Below are 18,971 nucleotides of genomic sequence, written 5' to 3' on the forward strand. Positions count from 1 at the left end.
ATCGATGAAAGTCCAAAATATCAAAAAACGTTCCCATCAATGATTCATTCACTTTTCCCAATTTTAAAGAATTGCTCAGTTGGGATATATCTCGTATCTCTGGAAAGTTGTGTGAGTAACATATTCACTATATTATGAATAGTGAATATGTACCACAGACAACCTTGGCCCAAACCGTTGTTTAAAATTCGGAAAAGTAATCGAAGCAGGAAATTATCATTGCTTCCCTTTTCGCACTATCATCAACGACCTTTCGGGAATAGAGAATATATCGTTCCTATGCCCTTTTAAAAATCGAAAAAACAATGAATTGGGTAAAACATCTTGACCGCCTAATATACACCTAATATACACTAATATCCAAAGAAAGTGCATCACCTAGGAATTTCACATTTCTAACCCTTTTTCGAGATCATATGTTACATTAATGACAAGCATGACAAATAGAAATATAAACAAAAGATATTTATTAATAGTTAAGGCAAAGCTAAGTAATATTTGACAGGTGCTCTCGAAATATTCGAAAATGAACATTTGCAACCTCTATACAACAGTTTTGGTAAACACGGCAATTATGGCTGAAATGTTATCAGAAGCCCTCAATTTGTTCGGTTTATCATTTTAAATGGAAAACGAATTGAAAAGTTTACCAGGTGCAAACTAATATTTAGTTGAACCGCATCTGGCCCTGATGACGGCAGCACACCGTCGAAGCATTGACAAAATCAATTTATGAAGATAATCAACTGATAGTTCGTAGTTCCGAACACGAATTATAGCTTCCTAAAGTTCATGCAGGGTCTTTGGTTTCTTTCTGGCAACTGCAGATTCCACACAATGCCAACAGTTCTGTACAGGATTCAAGTCCGGGCTGTTTCCTGGCCAGCTAACAGTTGTAAGGGACCTGTAAGATTTGAAAATCTTACAAAAATAAAATATTTTTTATTAAAACTTTGAAAGTTAGTTTTCCTTTGATTCTTGTCGTTAATAGGATAAATGGGTAATATCTGCAGTTTCAGAAATAAGAATTATTCTGGTAAGAGGTATAAAAATTAAAAGAGTAGCGGGAACGAAAACAGAGCCATTAGCTTTACTTCCGTTAAACCAGGGAACAGATGGAGGATACTATGACAAACCCACCAGGGGGTCCGGCGCTACAAAAACAACTTAAGGTTTATGAGTGGACACACACCGGAAACGTATTCTGTACAACACACACTAGTTTCTAAAAATAGACGCTATAGTAGCCGGTGTCACAATTTGTGGTTTTTTTTGAGTGCAATAGAGACAAGCTGTTATGAGACAGGAAGAGTTGTTTTGGAATATTCGGCCGACATCAAAGAACACATGTTAACAAGTTGAAAATAATAAAAGAGAGGGATATAGGGAATCACGTGCTAGTGCTACGGGGCAGGCTGAATTAGGCCTTCCAACAAAGAAAAAGAAAGAAAAATTGAAAAAGAAAGAGTGATTGGAAGAAAACACTGTGGGAAGGCGTGGAAAACTCCTGGAGAAAATTGTGGATGGATATGGACACGAGGAGAGAGAGTGGAAAAAGGAAGAGAAGGAGAGAGGAGAATTTTTTTTGAGCGGTGCTAGTGAAAGGGTGAGTCGGGAGGAGTTGCTTGAAAGATGAAGAAATAGCCGACGAAAAAAGTCGAAGTGGGTTATCAGAAATGTAGTGAGTGAGAAATTAGGAGATGAACTGGAAAGGGGTAGTAAAAGGAAGTTCTGCAAACAGTGAGAATGAGAGAAGAAGATTCCCTTAGAACACCCAGTCCACCGAGGAAGGCGATAATATCCTGAAAGCGGAGTAGCAGTTGTGATGCCATATGATGTTGCCCTGGAAGCTGTAAGATGTTGCCCTGGATAAGGATAGGATAGAAGGCCCTTATGAAGACACCTGATCACAGAAATTAAGTGAAAGTTAATTCGAGAATACTGTAAGTTAACTGCTAGAGAAAGGACTGTAGAGCGATATTTGGGGAATTCAATGATAAGAGAAAGTTATTTTGAAAATACTGTAAGTTAAATACTAGTGAAAGGACTGTAGTGCGATATTGGGGAATTTAATGATAAAGATAAGATTAGATGGGTGAGCCAAATAGGAGTAAATTCTACTCTAAGGCAATTATGGTTGGTTTAGGCAGTAATTTGGAATAAGGAGGATAGTAATGTAGATGAGAAAGTGAACGGAAGGAATTGTAGTAAAAAATAGAAATATTAAATGTGTGGAGATAAAATTTATGTATATTGCCAACCCTTAAAGGTGTGTTTGAATGTAATATTGTATTTTGGTGATCAAGTTCTGTAACTGATAATGGTTAAAGAAATATATAAGAAAGAGGAATAGGGAATTAAAGAATAAATTGGTAGTTATGATGATACACAAAAGTAATATGATCAATGATATGTTTAACTTTAATGATAAAAAATGTTATTGACACCTATGAGGTATGATTTGATTGTGTTGTAATAGGAGCAGAAATAAGGTGAGCATATAAAGAGTGTAACTATTTAACCTGTGTATGCGTAATGAGAAAGGTGAGATAAAAAAAGAGTCAAGTCTGTAAAGGAGCCTGTTAGATAGGAAGAGACTGGATATGTTGTAAGTACCTTGGTGTTCAAACAGTGAAATTCTATTCTTAATGAGATTTGTTATGATTTAACTGTAAATATGCATGATAAACTTGTTTTTATGTATAACATTTGTGTAATTATTTGTTGTACTGGACACAAGCCTAACCAATGGGAATTAAACATATAAGAGTTTCTCCCCTATGAACTTAGAATTTTCTGAGAAGTAAAGTCAGATGCGCAAGTGGGGAGATATTATAAAGGGGAGTTGTTTAAATAAGGGGAATAAAAATAAATAATATAAAAATAATATATATATACACAACACCTTTTAAACCCCCCCCCCCCACACAGACCGTTCTTTCAACCATTTTTTCACCTGTAACAAATGCAAACACATTACTGTCGAACCTCTAATGCAGAAATGAAACTAAAGTAAGTACAGAAGTGCCTACTTACACTTTTTGCCCGATGACAAGGAGCAGACGCGTCTTGAAAGATACAGTTACTTGGCAGGTTGAAATGGTCTCTAATGGTTGGCAGCAATTTGCCTTCCAATAGAGCCAAGTATCCATTTGCATTTACGGAACCTTTTATAAACTGCAGGTGACCTACTCCGCGATACGAAATGCACCCCCATATAATTTGGCTGGTAGGGAATTTCACTGTAGACACCATACAGTCTGGATGGTATTCTTCACCACTTCTATGGCGAATCATTTGTCTCCCATCAGAGCCATGCAGGTCGAATTTCTTCTCATCCGAGAAAATAACTGACTTCCACTGCTTGAGGGGTCCATTTGACATGCTCCTTATACTAAATTAATCGGGCCTTTTTCATTTTTTAAGACGACGGGCTACAAGTCCATTTTTGAAGAGGCATCTTCTGACTGTTACTGCACTTGCTACCACTCCTGTATGTTCGTCCGATTCTCTTTTCAGCTCAGACGAAGAAGCTTTACATTTTTATGGCATAAACACTTCAAAACGCGGTCCTGATTTGACGTAGACTCGTTTGGGTCCGGTTGCTTTTTACCTATCAGCAGAACCAGTATTCTTGAGTTTGGAAAGAAATCTACTCACTGTCGACTGATTACAAGACACCCTATAAGCAATATGACGTGAAGAACATCCTTCCTCAGGTAAAGCAACAATAGCACTCTTTCTTCGTGGCGTCAACTGCACGTAACTCGTCATCCTGACACAAGCAAGGAATGACTGCGCAACTCTTGCAGAGCGTGCTTATATAGCTGAAAATAACAGCTGATGCAATATTACATCATCACCTATGCATGTCAAACTTATCTGACGCAATCTGTAAGAAATACTGCGTTATTCGGACGACAATTACAATTTTAAGGGGTGATGCACTTTCTTTGAACACCAGTGTATAATACCTCAATCAGATAATGGGAAGGAATTCGTAAATGCGATTATCAATCAAGCTTTAAGCTACGCTAACTCGTAAATCCTAAGACTTACCCAATCGGGGAGATAAAAGTCCGAAATAAGCTGAACATTTCGAGGTTTTATCAAGGCCAATTGGTAAATCCTAGGATTTACCAGATTTCGGACTTTTCAGTAACGTATTTAACGCCCTTCATATCGCTACTATGTGGCCTTCAGATTAAGAAAAGAAAAATAATCAAAACTGACATATTTCAAGCAGCAGAAGAGTTGCAATTATTTTTAAGCAGTATAATGCATCAATAATATTCAAATCACTATAATTTTTTTCCTGTTTCCCTTTTATATGTATAAGACATTGAGAATCGACTATCCGAAATACCGTCCATCCCAATCGTTTTGGACAATCGGGATTGTACATTTTGAAAATTGCGCTACAAATAAAACTGCGTGCAATTGTTACATCGATTCTTCCTCTCCAATTTTGTTTATTTTCAAACAGCCCGTATTCATTCCTGATAATAATAATTTCCTTAAATGCAAGAAAGTAGAGTGCGTTAAATTAAATTTGCATTAATTTTGTCCATCAGGTAGGGCAGAGTGTAAAATAAATGGAACTATGTTTAATTAATTATTATCATTTCCAAAAACGTTAAAAGCTCTAAGCCAGTGTTTCCCAAACTGGAGTCCGTAGATCAGTTCCAGGGGATCCGCTAAACGTACCCTCTGTAACTGGTCAAATTATTCGTTCTATAAATAGCAAATTAACGATAAATAAAGTTATTATTATATATTTATGTATATAATACACATATATATATGTACATATAGGGGTCCGCAAAATTTTTGAAGGGGTCCGTACTTTTTTTGGTTTTTGAAAGGGTCCACAGATCTTAGAACCACCGCTCTCAGCATTCAATTGATTAGTCAGCTTTGCTTGATACGGTCGACCGTGTTTTCCCAGCACTGAACATAAACACAGTTCATCCAGTACACACACACACAGATACGGACATGCGCAGTGATGAACCGAATAGTACTAATGGCTGCAAAACAATACAAGTGCTGCACAGGGGAGGGGAAAAAATCTGTTTGCATGCAAGTCCATTATTAGTGCTTCAAGTTTATTTTATTACCCCCCCCCCCCCCCGCTTTTAAAAACTCGCAAGCGTCTGCCGAGATCTAAATGACAGTCTCGGTGTCAAGGTCACTAACCCGCTGTGCTACGAACCAATGTTTATAAGAATACAGTACTGTATTACGAAATTGATTCCGGGTACTTTCATGTGGTCGTTCACGTGTGAATGTCTCGTATCTTACTAGCGAAGTCTGTGTAAATATTAGCAACACTCCCGTCCTTTCCTAAGTTTATAGCGCGATAACAGGAAAAACTGAAAAAGAGACTCAACTACTTACCAGACCAGAGCACGTAGATAAAGCCACCTGGGATCCTTCAATGTTGCGGATAAAGCCATGATAGTAACAGTGTTGATCGACCACTTTTTTCAGCCGATTCTCTTTCGTGCGGTTAAGATTCGTACTCTTTCTCTCGAGCACTAGACCCGGAGCCAAGAGGTCACGGTTGGGTGTTAAAGTCAGGAACATCTCCTTATCAGCTACAGGAAAGCGGTAGTGAATTGTGTCATCCAAAGACTCTACTCCACGACGCCGACGAACAACAGGACTTTTTGTGTAACGATGATTAACATCATAAGAAAGGAAATCTCCTTCAGAAGTCACCTTTCGGGGCACTGTAATTTCGTAAGATTCCAAATCACGGGAAAAGTCCCCTAGATAAATAAAAATAAATAAATAAAAATAAATAAATAAAAGAGAGAGAGAGATTAGCTGGTTATTTGGTTTTTAGGAGCATTAGCAACTAAGGCCATATTGCTCCAGGATATGCGGTGGTCATTCCCTGACCTTTCCGCATCCTCCGTATTTGGTGGTGACGGGCTCGAACCCCAGTCTAATCAAGAAGCGTGTGCTACGCACTGCTGCTCCTTCCCACCTGGCTACGGAGGCGCCTGAGAGAGAGAGAGAGAGAGAGAGAGAGAGAGCGAGCGAGCTGGATGTATTTATGTTAGAATTCGGTGGACACAGCTCTAAAAATGCTAATAATAAAAAAAAGCGGTTAGCTTTCCTTGAATACAAGCCACGTTGCGGGTAATTACTTATTTAGAATTTAAAAAAAAACAGTACACAATTCTGTTGCAGTTCCAGAAATGCCTTCTTAAGACAATATTTCTGCAATCAACCAATCAGGGACAGCCTTAATTACCTGAAATTCCTTGCATCATTTGCCAGTACTAATAATAGCCAAATGTAGGTTTTTCATCCCGCAAAACAGATAAACCGACCATACAGTACACTGGCCCGCAGAGGGGGACTGGGTCAAAAATTCTTACCGGGGAAAACTTGTAGCCGCCTCGCCTAGTGTTTAGGGCCAAAATCACACCGGTCTCCATCGGCTTCCGGCCGCCGAAGTTTCCCTGGTAAGGCTTATAGCCAGTCCGCCTCTGATGGCCCATCACACCGAGGACTGGCATTAAGTGGGGAGAGCAAAGATACACTGGTGTGAAAAACTTAAGGACCAACACTTTCTAAAGGTTACAACCACAAAATCTTTACTTAAGGTACTGTTTACTGATGAGAGTAGATTCAGTATCAGCAGAGATTCTGGACGTCTGGATCTATATGGCGGTCGAGAAGTTCTCATCTGGGGAGGCGTTATCTTGGATGGACGTACACAATTCCAGATACTGGAGGGTGTACTGCAACCGGTGCACGCTACTGTACTAACCACTAGGGCCGCCGTAGCCTAGTGGTTAGGCGCGCGGGTGCATAAGTACGCGTGCCTTGAGTGACCCGGGTTCGAGCCCGTGACTGCTGAATACGGTGCTGTTTCTTGTATTCTGTCTACCTTGTGAACTCTTCTGACAGTTTGGTCGTCCTGGAGTATAAACAGAAAATTTATTTATTTATTTTTACTGAGGTAATCCTTCCCCATGTGCGTCTGTTCCGAGGTGCCATTGGCCCCGAGTTCGTGTTTATGGACGATAACGTCACATCCCATCGCACTGCAGCTGTTGATATGCTTTTGGAAAGTGAAGAAATTGTTCGTATAACGCCTGCTCGTTCCATTGGTATAAATCCCATGAAACACATTTGGGACACTATGGGGTAACGCCTAGCGGCACGTCCACACCCACCAGAAAAATGTTCACCAGCTGAAGACGGCGCTGACAGAGGAATGGACGATGTTACTGCAAGAACTTAACAACACTGTTCTAGTCCATACTTAAGACTTACAGGCGGTGCAAAGCCTGCATCGACATTAGGGGTGGCCATAGCTCCTACTCAGGACCATCTCTTCCCTTTGTTCCATCTTTGGCAGTGATGCATCTGTATCATGGTAGCCAGTGCTACGTTGCCATTTTTGAATCAAGTCCCTCTGTACCATTTTGTTTCCGTTGTTGTATCGGTGTTGTTTCCTTCATTATTTCTGAACCTCACGAGGTATGCTTTTCCCATATCCAGGCCACTCCTATGAGAAGCTACAGGTGAAAACATGACTGATCCTTAAATTTTGCACACCAGTGTAGCATTGGCTTAGGGCGCATAAATGGGTGCGCCAAAAATCGAAAGAACAGTAGAAAAAAACAAAATATCGTTTAAAAAAGGAATTTCATCTATCTGCTGCCTGATTGTTTGGACAGCATTTTGAGCAAAGCCAAATAGCAGGCCAATGTGAATTAACATTACAAGCAAAGAGGTCAATAAAATAAATATTATAAGCAAAGCCCTCTACGAGGCCAATTTGAATATATGACATGGCACGGGTTAGAATCTCACCAATGATACGAGGAATTTGTATATGGAAGTTTTTCACAACCATATATATATATATATATATATATATATATCTGATAATTAAAATAAATATGATATTTAAATAAAATCATCAGCCAGTAGTACGGCAATAATGCAGAGCGAAATGAAACGCAAAATAATTTAAATAAACAAACAGGGAAGGGAAAGTAGAGATAATAGGACAAAAAGGTAGTCGATAATCCCCTATATAATTTAGTCAATTAAGTCATTAGACCCAATTAATAAAAAACGATATAAATTTAAATAATGCCAATTATAAATAATTTAGCGGTACCGCCCTTGAAGGTACCAGTTCCAAAAGACGTGAAATATCACCAAAAAAGGGTTAAAGAAACTACCAAAAAACTAAAATATCAAAATAATAGACTGACCATCATGCCCCATATCGACAGAGGACCACGAGGCTAATAATGGTCATGGAATCGCTGCATTTCAATCGTCATCCAAATCATCGCAAAGGCAGAAATATCGAAGAACCAAACCACCCCTCCATTCTCCGATAGATCAACCAATGCAGAGGATTTGCATGGTGGTGGTCCTTATGCAGCGAAGTCCTTATCGCTGCATAAGGACCACCGCCATGCAAATCCGATAAGGACTTCGCTGCATAAGGACCACCACCATGCAAATCCTCTGCATTGGTTGATCTATCGGAGAATGGAGGGGTGGTTTGGTTCTTCGATATTTCTGCCTTTGCGATGATTTGGATGACGATTGAAATGCAGCGATTCCATGACCATTATTAGCCTCGTGGTCCTCTGTCGATATGGGGCATGATGGTCAGTCTATTATTTTGATATTTTAGTTTTTTGGTAGTTTCTTTAACCCTTTTTTGGTGATATTTCACGTCTTTTGGAACTGGTACCTTCAAGGGCGGTACCGCTAAATTATTTATAATTGGCATTATTTAAATTTATATCGTTTTTTATTAATTGGGTCTAATGACTTAATTGACTAAATTATATAGGGGATTATCGACTACCTTTTTGTCCTATTATCTCTACTTTCCCTTCCCTGTTTGTTTATTTAAATTATTTTGCGTTTCATTTCGCTCTGCATTATTGCCGTACTACTGGCTGATGATTTTATTTAAATATCATATTTATTTTAATTATCAGATATAATTAGGCATCATGTGGAGGATGTGCATTTGCTGCCTCTAATGATAGCTACATAGCCATATTTATTTATTTTTATTACTTTTACCTAACTTTTACCTCACATAATATATATATATATATATACACACACGATGCAATATGCTCTAAGTCGCTGATGCGCCTAAAATCCTACAACAATTGTAGAACAGATAACAGATTACGTCACTTAGAAGACGTACCTTCGCGGCAGCGCAGTGGTTATAACCACCATTCTTTCCACAACATATTGAAAAGGCCCGGGTTCGAATCTCGCCAATGATGCAAGGAACTTTTTTCGCTCCGTAGCCGAGTTAGCTGGTCTCAGGAGATAATACTTGAGGTTAATCGTCCAGCAAAGGGACCATAGAACACACGCAATTTATGGACAATAATATCCATGGGATGTGTGCAGATGGTCCTAATATGATAGTTCATTTATTATTATTATTTTATAGATGATGCAAAAAATTTGGCAATGGAACTGAATCTGAGCAACAAGATTTTGCCCAGAAAAAGAATGTTTGATTATGAAAACAATGACGAAGCTGGAATGATGGAGAAGGAAATTTTTGAATCCACTTTTCCAATATTTTAGACGAGATCCAGTCATTAAAAGACAGGTTTCAATTTATAGTTGTTATTGGAGGTTTTATGGCGCAACGGCAGTTAAAGGCCATTACGCGCCACAATTTATAGTAAAGTATAATGATCATTTCCAATTTCTATACAGGTTGAATTATGCCAATGTGAGGATGGAAGAGCTGCGTAATAATTTATATGAAGGAAAATCTTGCAGTTCATGTGCTCAAACCATTTAACGGTATCGGAAAACAGAGGTCTTCAAAAATGAAATTAATCAAAACTTATCTTCGTTCCACGATGACACAAGATTGGTTGGATGGCCTGGCAACCTTAGCAATTGAAACATGCCACTACCAACGATTTAGACCTGGATGAAGTGATCTAAACATCCGAAGCTGTTACGGAAGGAAAATGTTAATCTTTGAAGGCAAAATTTTAACGAGTATATAATAAATGATACTTGTGTATTTAAGTTAAATCGATGAATTATATTTTTATTTTAATAAAATTATATCGAAAAAATTTTTATTTTATTTTTCACTGAAAAAGCTTTTTCAGCTTATATGAATTTATTACTTAGTAAAACTAAAATTAGAACAAAAGAAACGGATATGCAGCAGCTATTCATTTTGATTGGATATGGGAGCACAGGCGCCAAAGCAAAGTTGGCTTGGGGGTGCCACAACCTTGCGAATCGACTCCGGTCATAGTCATTTTGGCTCAAAAGCAACAAACATAATAGCCACAGAGACTGAGGAAGCAAGGCAATGAATACCTCAGAGAGACATTTGGTATCCAAACCACACGAAATATGTCCTCGTTAGAATCATAATGGTATTTCAACAACTTCGTTAAGAACAACCTCAAATTTATAACAGTCACACGCTTTTGTCATTATAAGCACAAAGCAGACAAACTGTCAGCCTCAACCACCCATTTAGGTAACTTATTCAAGTAATTTACACCAATGAGCCAAAGCGTTATGTCTACCTACCTAATATGATGGTCCTCCACGTGCAGCCAAAACAGTTCGTACCCGGCGAGGCATGGACGCTACAAGATTTCTAAATGTCTTGTGGTATCTGGTACCAACACGTAACGCCGCAGATCGGAGTTGCTGTTCCAATACAAACCACAGATACTCCATGGGATTGATGTCTATGGAATTTGGAGGACAGGGCAATAACCAGTCTCGAACAATCCAGGCAGTGTGGCATGGCGCATTATCCTGCTGAAAGACAGCACCGCCAGAGGGGAAGACCGTTGCAATGAAAGGGTGTACCTGGTCAGCAATGATGTTTAAGTAAAGTGTAAAGTGTGTTTAGTGTCAAACGGCACCAGGGGTTCCCCCCCCCCCATCTCCACGTTGCTTACATTGTAGGTGAACCAGTTCGCTGGGAAATTCCAGAGATTTAAAAGTGTGTGTGAATTGTTCATGTGTAGTGTCATGTACCGTTGTTCATCTGGTTATTTAGTCACTGGGCCCCTGCTGAGGCCCAAGATGTTGCCCCACTTATGCCGCATGGAGGCAGACCAGGTACCCAGTAGTTTGAATTTTTTTACTCTGGCAGGCCCTGCCACCTAGTTTCCTGAGATTTCAATGGCTAGTGCCTTTGTTAAAAAAAAGGGGGGGGGGGGAAATAATGCTAGAGTTGGAAAGGCCAAATATGGCGAGCGTGGTTGAATTTTGTCATAATTAAATTTGGACGTGTAGGGCGCCTCCGTAGCCAGGTGGGCAGGAGCAGCAGTGCGTAGCACACGCTTCTTGATTAGACTGGGGTTCGAGCCCATGACCACCAAATACACTGCATATCCCCCGAGCAATATGGCCTTAGTTGCTAATGTTATTTGGTTTTTAGGAGCATTAGCTCCTAAAAACCAAATAACAACAACAATGGATGTGTAGGGCGTACGCTAGTGTACAGACAGAGTGGGAGGGGGAGACTGAAGATTGGGAAGACAGAAAAATGGGGACGATAGAGAAGATGACCCCAGGTAGGGCATCCTTCTGGTGGGGCATAGGCATGCCCCAGAAGGAAAAGTGGGGTGGCGAGGAGACAGGAGGGCCGTCACCCCCTCCCCCATGCTGGGAAACTTGGAGTAAAAGGGCACCGTGCAAAGGTGTTGGCCTAGAAGGCCAATGAGGCATAGTGCAGTGTGGAGCTGCTTTGTCAGGCCAGTAGTCATTCCTGGGACCACATCTCGTCCTTGGCATCTACATGTCCAATCCTAGTGGTGTCATTCCTGGAACAGCTAGGTCCCGTCCAAGAGGTGTAGTTGTACCAGTCGTGTGTCAGACCTGGTTGGTTTGGAGCCTAGTCCACATTCCAGACAGTGGAACTGATGAATCCTGGCTGTTGTGGTTTGGTAAGGGTTTTGAGTTTGAAGTTTTGTGAATGGGAGGAATCCTGTCCGGTGAAATAGTATCGAGTCAGGTTGTCGGTGAAGTTCAGTGTCCATCCAGTTGAAGTTTGGGTAGGGAAATTCAGGTGGGATTTTGTCCATAGGAGGAATCCTGTCCAGTGAATATGTTTTCAAGTCAGGTCGAGTCATCTGTGAATGATGTTTGATCCTGCATCTAGTGGGAGTTCTATCGTATGGAGGGAGTCCAATCAGAAGAGTTCAGCGGAATACACTTAGGTCACTGGGTCTAAAGCCATTGACCCTGTGCTTCTGTCCTACCCATGAGCACAGTAATGTGCCTTCGGATCAGTCAGTCAGTTTGTCCTAGGTATGGAGTTGTTTTAGATTTGATCAGGAGAAAGGAGGGTCTTTCGCCTAGTGAATAGTTCCTGTGCAAACCTGGAGAATCATGATAGGTCTGGTCATCTTCTAGAAGGTGTTCTTGGTTCTTCAGAATGAACTGAAGCCGAGTAATGAGGTTGCTTCTGAGGTCGTCGTATAGGTCACAGTCATGTAGCAGGTGGCCACAGGTCTCTTGGGCACCATAGATGCATAATGGATTGTTTGCTATTCCTAGGAGGGTAAGCTTACTTCTGATGGCACCATGTCCAGTGAGGAGATATGTGGTGAATAATCCCGGGGATACCAGGTAGACTTTATGGACATCCAAGATGAATTTCCAGGTTACCTAGCCTTTGGTTGACAGAACCCACCTTATTTGCCAGATTTGCTTTAGATGGGTTCTCAGTTGTATCTTTTCAGCACGATAGTTGCTCAAAGGGTCTGTGGTATAACCCTGATATGTTGTAGGTTTTCCTCTGCTATGCTGGAAGAGTATTCCAATGCGTGCCACCTCCAGGTCAAAGGGAAGGGTGCCCTCCAGAACCTGATGTGCAGATGTGTGTTGACAGTATTGCAGGAACATGTTATGGTGAGGAGTATTGAGCGTTGGAAAGTGTCCAGCTTGCATCAGTTGACTACTGTGGATGACTTGTGGTATCATACACCTGAAGCGTAGGTGATGGCAGGGATAAAAACTGCCTTGTAAAATAATGCAAGAGTACGTTTTTTCAGTCCCGACGTATCACCCTGGCGACCATCGCAGCATACTTCCTGATTTTCTGTTTTAGGTATTTGAAGTGAGAAAGGTATGTCAGGTTCTTGACAAGGATCACACCAAGGTATTTAAGTTGGGTGTTGAGTTTGATGGTCATGTCCTGAATTTTAATTTGCGATGGTCTCCTGGGATCAAGATGTCCCTTGAGTAGGATGAACTGCGTTTTGGCCAGTGATATAATGAGGTGGTGCTTGTGTGCCCAGTCCTGGGGGGTTGTAAGAGCCTGATTTGCTGTAATTTTCAGTTGTGCCTGAGGGTGAGGATCAGTGAGATTATCGGCATAGGCGAGGGTCTGCATTTTGCCAAAGTCCAAGTTTAGAAATTCATCAAGGACATAGTTCCAGAGCAGGGGACCAAGAACTGATCCCCATGGACAGCGCCGATAAACCTGCTTGCCCACCATGCAGAAGGGTGCCTGAACTACGATATAGCTCTGTTTGTGAGATAACTTGAGATGACACTGTATAGGTTGTCAGGGAGATTTGCCAATCTGAGCCTGCATAGGATGCTCAGCTACCACAGGATGTCAAACGCTCCGGCAAAGTCAACAGATATAACCAGTAGAAACTTGTGATTGCAGTTTTGGACCACTTTGTAAATGCATTCAAGCATGTCTGAAACTAAATTGGTTTTTCGCAGGTAGATTGGCAGCATTGTGGTGTATATCTATTCTGTGCCTGAGGAGCTTTTCATAGACTTTACTCAGAACGGAGAGGAGAGCAATAGGACTCCAGATCTTGTCAGATTTGGTCAGGCTTTTTAGTATTAGCTTTATGCTTGCTGTTTTTCACACTGTAGGAAAGCATCCATTGTGGAGGCAGTGATTAAACAGGAGGTTCTGAGTGTACCGTGCCACTTTTTTTTTTAACAATTTCGGGTTCTAGCATATCTAACCCAGGTATGTTTTTATTTTTGAGTTTGGCTATTGCATTTGCTAATTTTGTTTCAGTGAAGGGTTTCTCAGTCTGTACTGAGTGGTAATTGTCATTGTCGTGACAGTTGCATTTGTTCTGGGGTATTGTGATCATTCAGCTTCTTGAAGATGGTATCCAGGATGTTCAGAAGAAAATCTTGCCAGGTGTTAGTGGTGCCAAGCTGGGGATAAGGGTGGAAGGGGTCACCTCATCTCTGGGAAGTTTAGGTAGGTGGTAGATGTCTGAGTGCCTGGCACATGGATGACTGGACCCAGGTTATCCCAGCAGAACATCGCCCAAAGCATGACACTGCAGCCACTGGCTTGCTTTCATCCCACGATACATCCTGGTGCCATAACTTCACCAGGTAAACGATGCACACATACTGGGCCATCCACAAGGTGCAACAGGAAACATGATTCATCAGACCAGACGACCTTCTTCTAATCACTCAAGGTCCAGTTTCAATGCTCGCGTGCCCATTGTAGGCACTGTCGCCAGTGAACCAGGGTTAGCATGGGAACTCTAGCAGCCTGTGGCTATGAAGCCCCATTTTCAGCAGGATGCAATGTACTGTGTATTGTGCCACATTACTCCCGTCACCAGCAATCCAATTACCTGCGAGTTGAACCACAGTCGCCCTTCTGTTACGACCTACCATCCAGGAGAGCCTTCGCTCACCTTGAGCATCGATAAGCCGTGGTCGTCCAACACCTTGCCGGTGGATTTTACCTCCTCAGACCACTTTCAGTAGGTACTAACCAGGGCTGACCGTAAGTATCCCACCAGCCATGCCGTTTCGGATATGCTGTGACCCAGTCGTCTAGCCATTACAATTTGGCCTTTATCAACCTTGCTTAAGTCTGCTGCCTTTCCCATCTGAAGTATAAGCGTAACACTGATTAACGGAGCTCAAAGTGTGAGGTGTTTTTTTATACCGTGTCCTGTCCAGCGTGCTTGCCGTAGTTCACCTGCAGTTGCTTCAGCCGACCGGGCTAGCCGAGTGGGTAAAGTACCTGCCCGGCAACCCAAAGGTCGCGGGTTCGATTCTCGCCTCGGGCTTGGATCAAAGTACTGCAAAAACCTTGGGAGGTGCAATATGGCCACAGAAGCCGATGCGCCAACAACTACCAAATCAAAAAAATCAATCAAGCAGTTGCTTCGATTTGCATAATGACTCACTGATCAATGTTTTGTCTCATCGGTGTATAACTTGCTAGCTAAAATAAAACTACTTGCAATCCAGACTAAACATCTCTCCAGGTAACTTGAATTTATGGCCCCTAGTTCCAGAATCCTTCATAACCGTGAAAATTTCATCCTCATTCATTTTACTATTGCCTCTCAGAGTCTTAACACCTCGACTCATTGTTTTTGTATAGAGTGGTAGGGAATTCAAATTTTTAATTGTGGTAATTAGGTGGCTCTAACCTATAATTATATAGCGTAATATGCATCACTGCATTTAGGATTCTATTAGATAGCGTAGTATTGACAATTAATTAAATTTATTGATCTTATTAATTGAAAATAGCATGCCAAAGACTAGAGCAGCAAAGCAATGGGCACAAAGTGGCGGGAGTGCTGTGACTCGGGGAAGAACTGAGAGGGACGATTCTCCAACGCATCACAGCCGAAAAAAAAAAAAAAAAAAAAAAGTGCAACTTGTGAAATGTTTGCCCAACTTCTGGAACAGAACAGATCTAGCCAAGGAAGATGTCTTTGTGTGTGCCAGGTGCAGAGAGTGTCTAGAAATTAGGCATCAACTCAGCGTTTTACTGGGCATCTATGAGAGCTTGAGGTGTAGGGCAGATGCCCTTGAAGAAATTAATATGAGGGGCCCGTCAAGCTCTCAGCTGCTCAACTCAACGCCAGGCTCACTCCTGGGCATCAGGCAACACAGCGGCAATCTCCAAGGCAGAATGCGCTGGTCCCAAAGGAACTAGTTATTGTTGGTGACTATTGTCAGGGAGACGGAGAATATATTGTGTAAAATGGATAGATGGAACAGGACCAAGGTATGTCTGCCAGGAGCAAAAGTTGATGACGTTGTAAAGCATATATCATCTTTTAAGGGCACAAAAGGTGATATTGTTGTAAAAGTTGGCACCAATCACAATAAGAGTAGGAGATCTGCAGATTTACTAAACAAGTACAGGTCAATGTTGCAAAAAAGTCGTATTCATGGTTAAATTTGAAAGTGTCTGCAATTCTGCCCAGACACGATAGGAGGGAGTACATGATGAAAGCCTTGTCAATCAATTCGAACCTGGAGGGAATGTGCAAGGCTCAAGAGATAGAATTTTTTTCAGCGTTGTCTGTGCTCGTTAACAGGAGAGACTGCTTCTACAGGGATGGGATACACTTAAATAGAAAGGGTGCAAGAATATTTGCTGATGCTACCGAGGCAATGTTAGGTGGGTCGGAAAATTGCTAGCTTGGGGGATTCACAGACTAAAAGGTTAAAAATAGCCAGAGGAAGAGGTAAAGGTGATTCTTGCACAACTTCTATTACAATAAGTAGCAATCTGGAGAGAGGAATGCTGGGGGTTTCAGGGACTGATGGCAGTCATTGTGAAACAAGTGGATATATGGGATGTGTTAGGGTAACTAGGAATAGGAATATGTATACTTGCATGTATACCAATGCTAGAAGTATAGTAAATAAATTTGATGAATTTGAAATGCTGGTCAAGACATCAAAGGCAGCTATTGTTGGGATATCAGAGACGTGGTGTCACACTGATATTAGGAATGCAGAATTGGAATTTGGGGAGTATAATGTGTACAAAAAGGATAGACAGGGTAGGAAGGGAGGAGGTGTCATGCTGTTAATTAAGAAAAACATAAAATCAAAAGAAGTGCATCCAGTTGATATAGATGAACAGTGCACCGTTGAGTCAGTTTGGTGTGACAAGTACTGCGAAACCAAAAATAAGAGTTTGTTATAGGCCTAATTACTCGAATGAACAATTGTACAGAGAAACAGAGTGGGCTAGTAAATCAGAATGACTTATAATGGGGGATTTTAACTTCCCAGATATTGACTGGAACTTGTGTGTTGGTCACTCACACACTAGTAAGACTTTTGTGGATTTATTGGATTGTTTTCTGAAACAGCATGTTCGAGAGGCAACCAGAGAGGGTAATACTCTTGATCTGGTTATCAGCAGTGATCATTCGTGTATTGAGAATTTGCAGATAAAGGAACCACTGGGTGGCAGAGATCACAGTGTACTGATGTGGGATTTACTTAAAGATATAATTACCATCACGGGTAAAGGAAAGGGTTTTTGCTTCCGTAAAGGTGAGTACAGTGGGATAAACTGACGATGTTACCAACAGTAAATTCTAAGTGGGAAGCATTCAAGGAATTAATTGTGGAAACTACTAAAAGTTTCATACCTATTAAGAAATATTGTTGAAAGTTTAGGCCTAAATGGTTATCAAATGAGCTAATGAGACTCGTGACAGAGAAGAAAAATGCATGGGATGCATATAATTTATCAAGCGACTCAGAAGGCTATGGCAGATATAATCTAGTCTGTAATCAGGTCACAAAGGAGGTTAGGCAGATTACAAGAAATCTTTGGCAAAGGATGCTAAGAAACACAGCAAGGATTTCTTTATTTATATAAATTCTAAAAGGAAGGGGATGAATCTGATTGGTTCACTTGACATCGATGGTTCGACTGTTGATGATCCTGCTCAGATAGCAAACAAACTGAATGAGTATTTTGCATCTACATTCAGACATGAGGAGTTATTAAGGTTCGAAAATGGCAGAAGGTTATCAAATTGTAGCAGAGTGCTTAATGATTTTGTAATAACTGAGAGCAAAGTGGAGGAGAAATTGTTGAAGTTAAACATAAGAAAGGCACCTGGGTGGATGGGATCTATCCAGTTATATTAAAGGAGGCGGCAAAGGAAGTAACCAAACCCTTAGCCATAATTATGAGAGCATCTTTGGACTCAGGGGAGGTCCCCACGGACTGGAGATGTGCAAATGTATCCCCAATTCACAAAGGGGATCGAAGGGTGACACGAGTAATTACAGACCAGTTAGTTTAACTTCTGTTCCGGGTAAAATAATGGAGTTACTGTTTAAAGATGCATTGCAGGATCATCTAGACAAGACTGCAACAACAATTCAGATACAGCATGGGTTTGTTAAGGGAAAGTCTTGTCTGACAAATTTGATAGGATATTATGATGTGGTTACAAAGGAACTGGATGCAAAAAATAATTTTGATATCATATATTTGGATTTCAGGAAAGCTTTTGACACTGTTGCGCATGGAAGACTATTGTACAAATTGGAGCAGAATGGTAAGGGTAAGTTGCTACAATGGATAAAGGGATGGTTGAGTGGGAGAAGACAGAGAGTGGTAATCAATGCGTGCTGCTCTTCGTGGACTAATGTTATTAGTGGAGTCCCACAGGGTTCGGTGTTGGGTCCACTGTTGGTTTGTATATTTATCAATGAAGGTATATATCAGGCTTAGTTTCGAAGTTTGCAGATGATACAAAGGTTGCAGTGTTGTTAATGACAGTAATGGTAGTGTGCTACTGCAACAGAATCTAAAAAATTTGGTCAGATGGGCTAAGAAATGGCAACTGAAGTTTAACCTTGACAAATGCAAAGTAGTGCATATGGGTAGAAGTAACCCCAGAGAAACGTACCAACTGTGTGGTACTACATTTAAGGTGGTAGACAATGAAAAAGACCTGAGAGTAATTGTGCAGTCAAGTATGAAGTTTTCTGAGCAATGCAGACAGGCTGCCATGGCAGCCTGTCTGCATTTTGTCAATGATATATAGGAATTTTGCTAGCAGGGAAAGGAGGTGATTGTCCCCATGTATAAGGGGCAATGGTCAGGCCACGCCTTGAGTACTGCGTACAGGTCTGGGGGCCTCATTTTAGGAAGGATGTAGATT

The 18,971-nt window shown here is 41.0% G+C and overlaps 1 protein-coding gene across 1 annotated transcript in view; it reads right to left on the bottom strand.

Annotated features, from left to right (window-relative positions):
* The window catches only part of LOC150080606 (A disintegrin and metalloproteinase with thrombospondin motifs 6-like), a 518,673-nt gene that overhangs the window by 482,853 nt on the left and 16,849 nt on the right, over window positions 1–18,971 (bottom strand). Inside the window, exon 2 of the mRNA XM_090381965.1 lies at window positions 5,401–5,774. Coding sequence (XP_090238091.1) covers window positions 5,401–5,774 — 374 coding nt within the window. The remainder of the gene's footprint in view (window positions 1–5,400; window positions 5,775–18,971) is intronic.

Source organism: Mastigoproctus giganteus, chromosome 9 (assembly GCF_048544385.1).
Source record: "Mastigoproctus giganteus isolate SK-2022 chromosome 9, ASM4854438v1, whole genome shotgun sequence".
Taxonomy (NCBI): Eukaryota; Metazoa; Arthropoda; class Arachnida; order Uropygi; family Thelyphonidae; genus Mastigoproctus; species Mastigoproctus giganteus.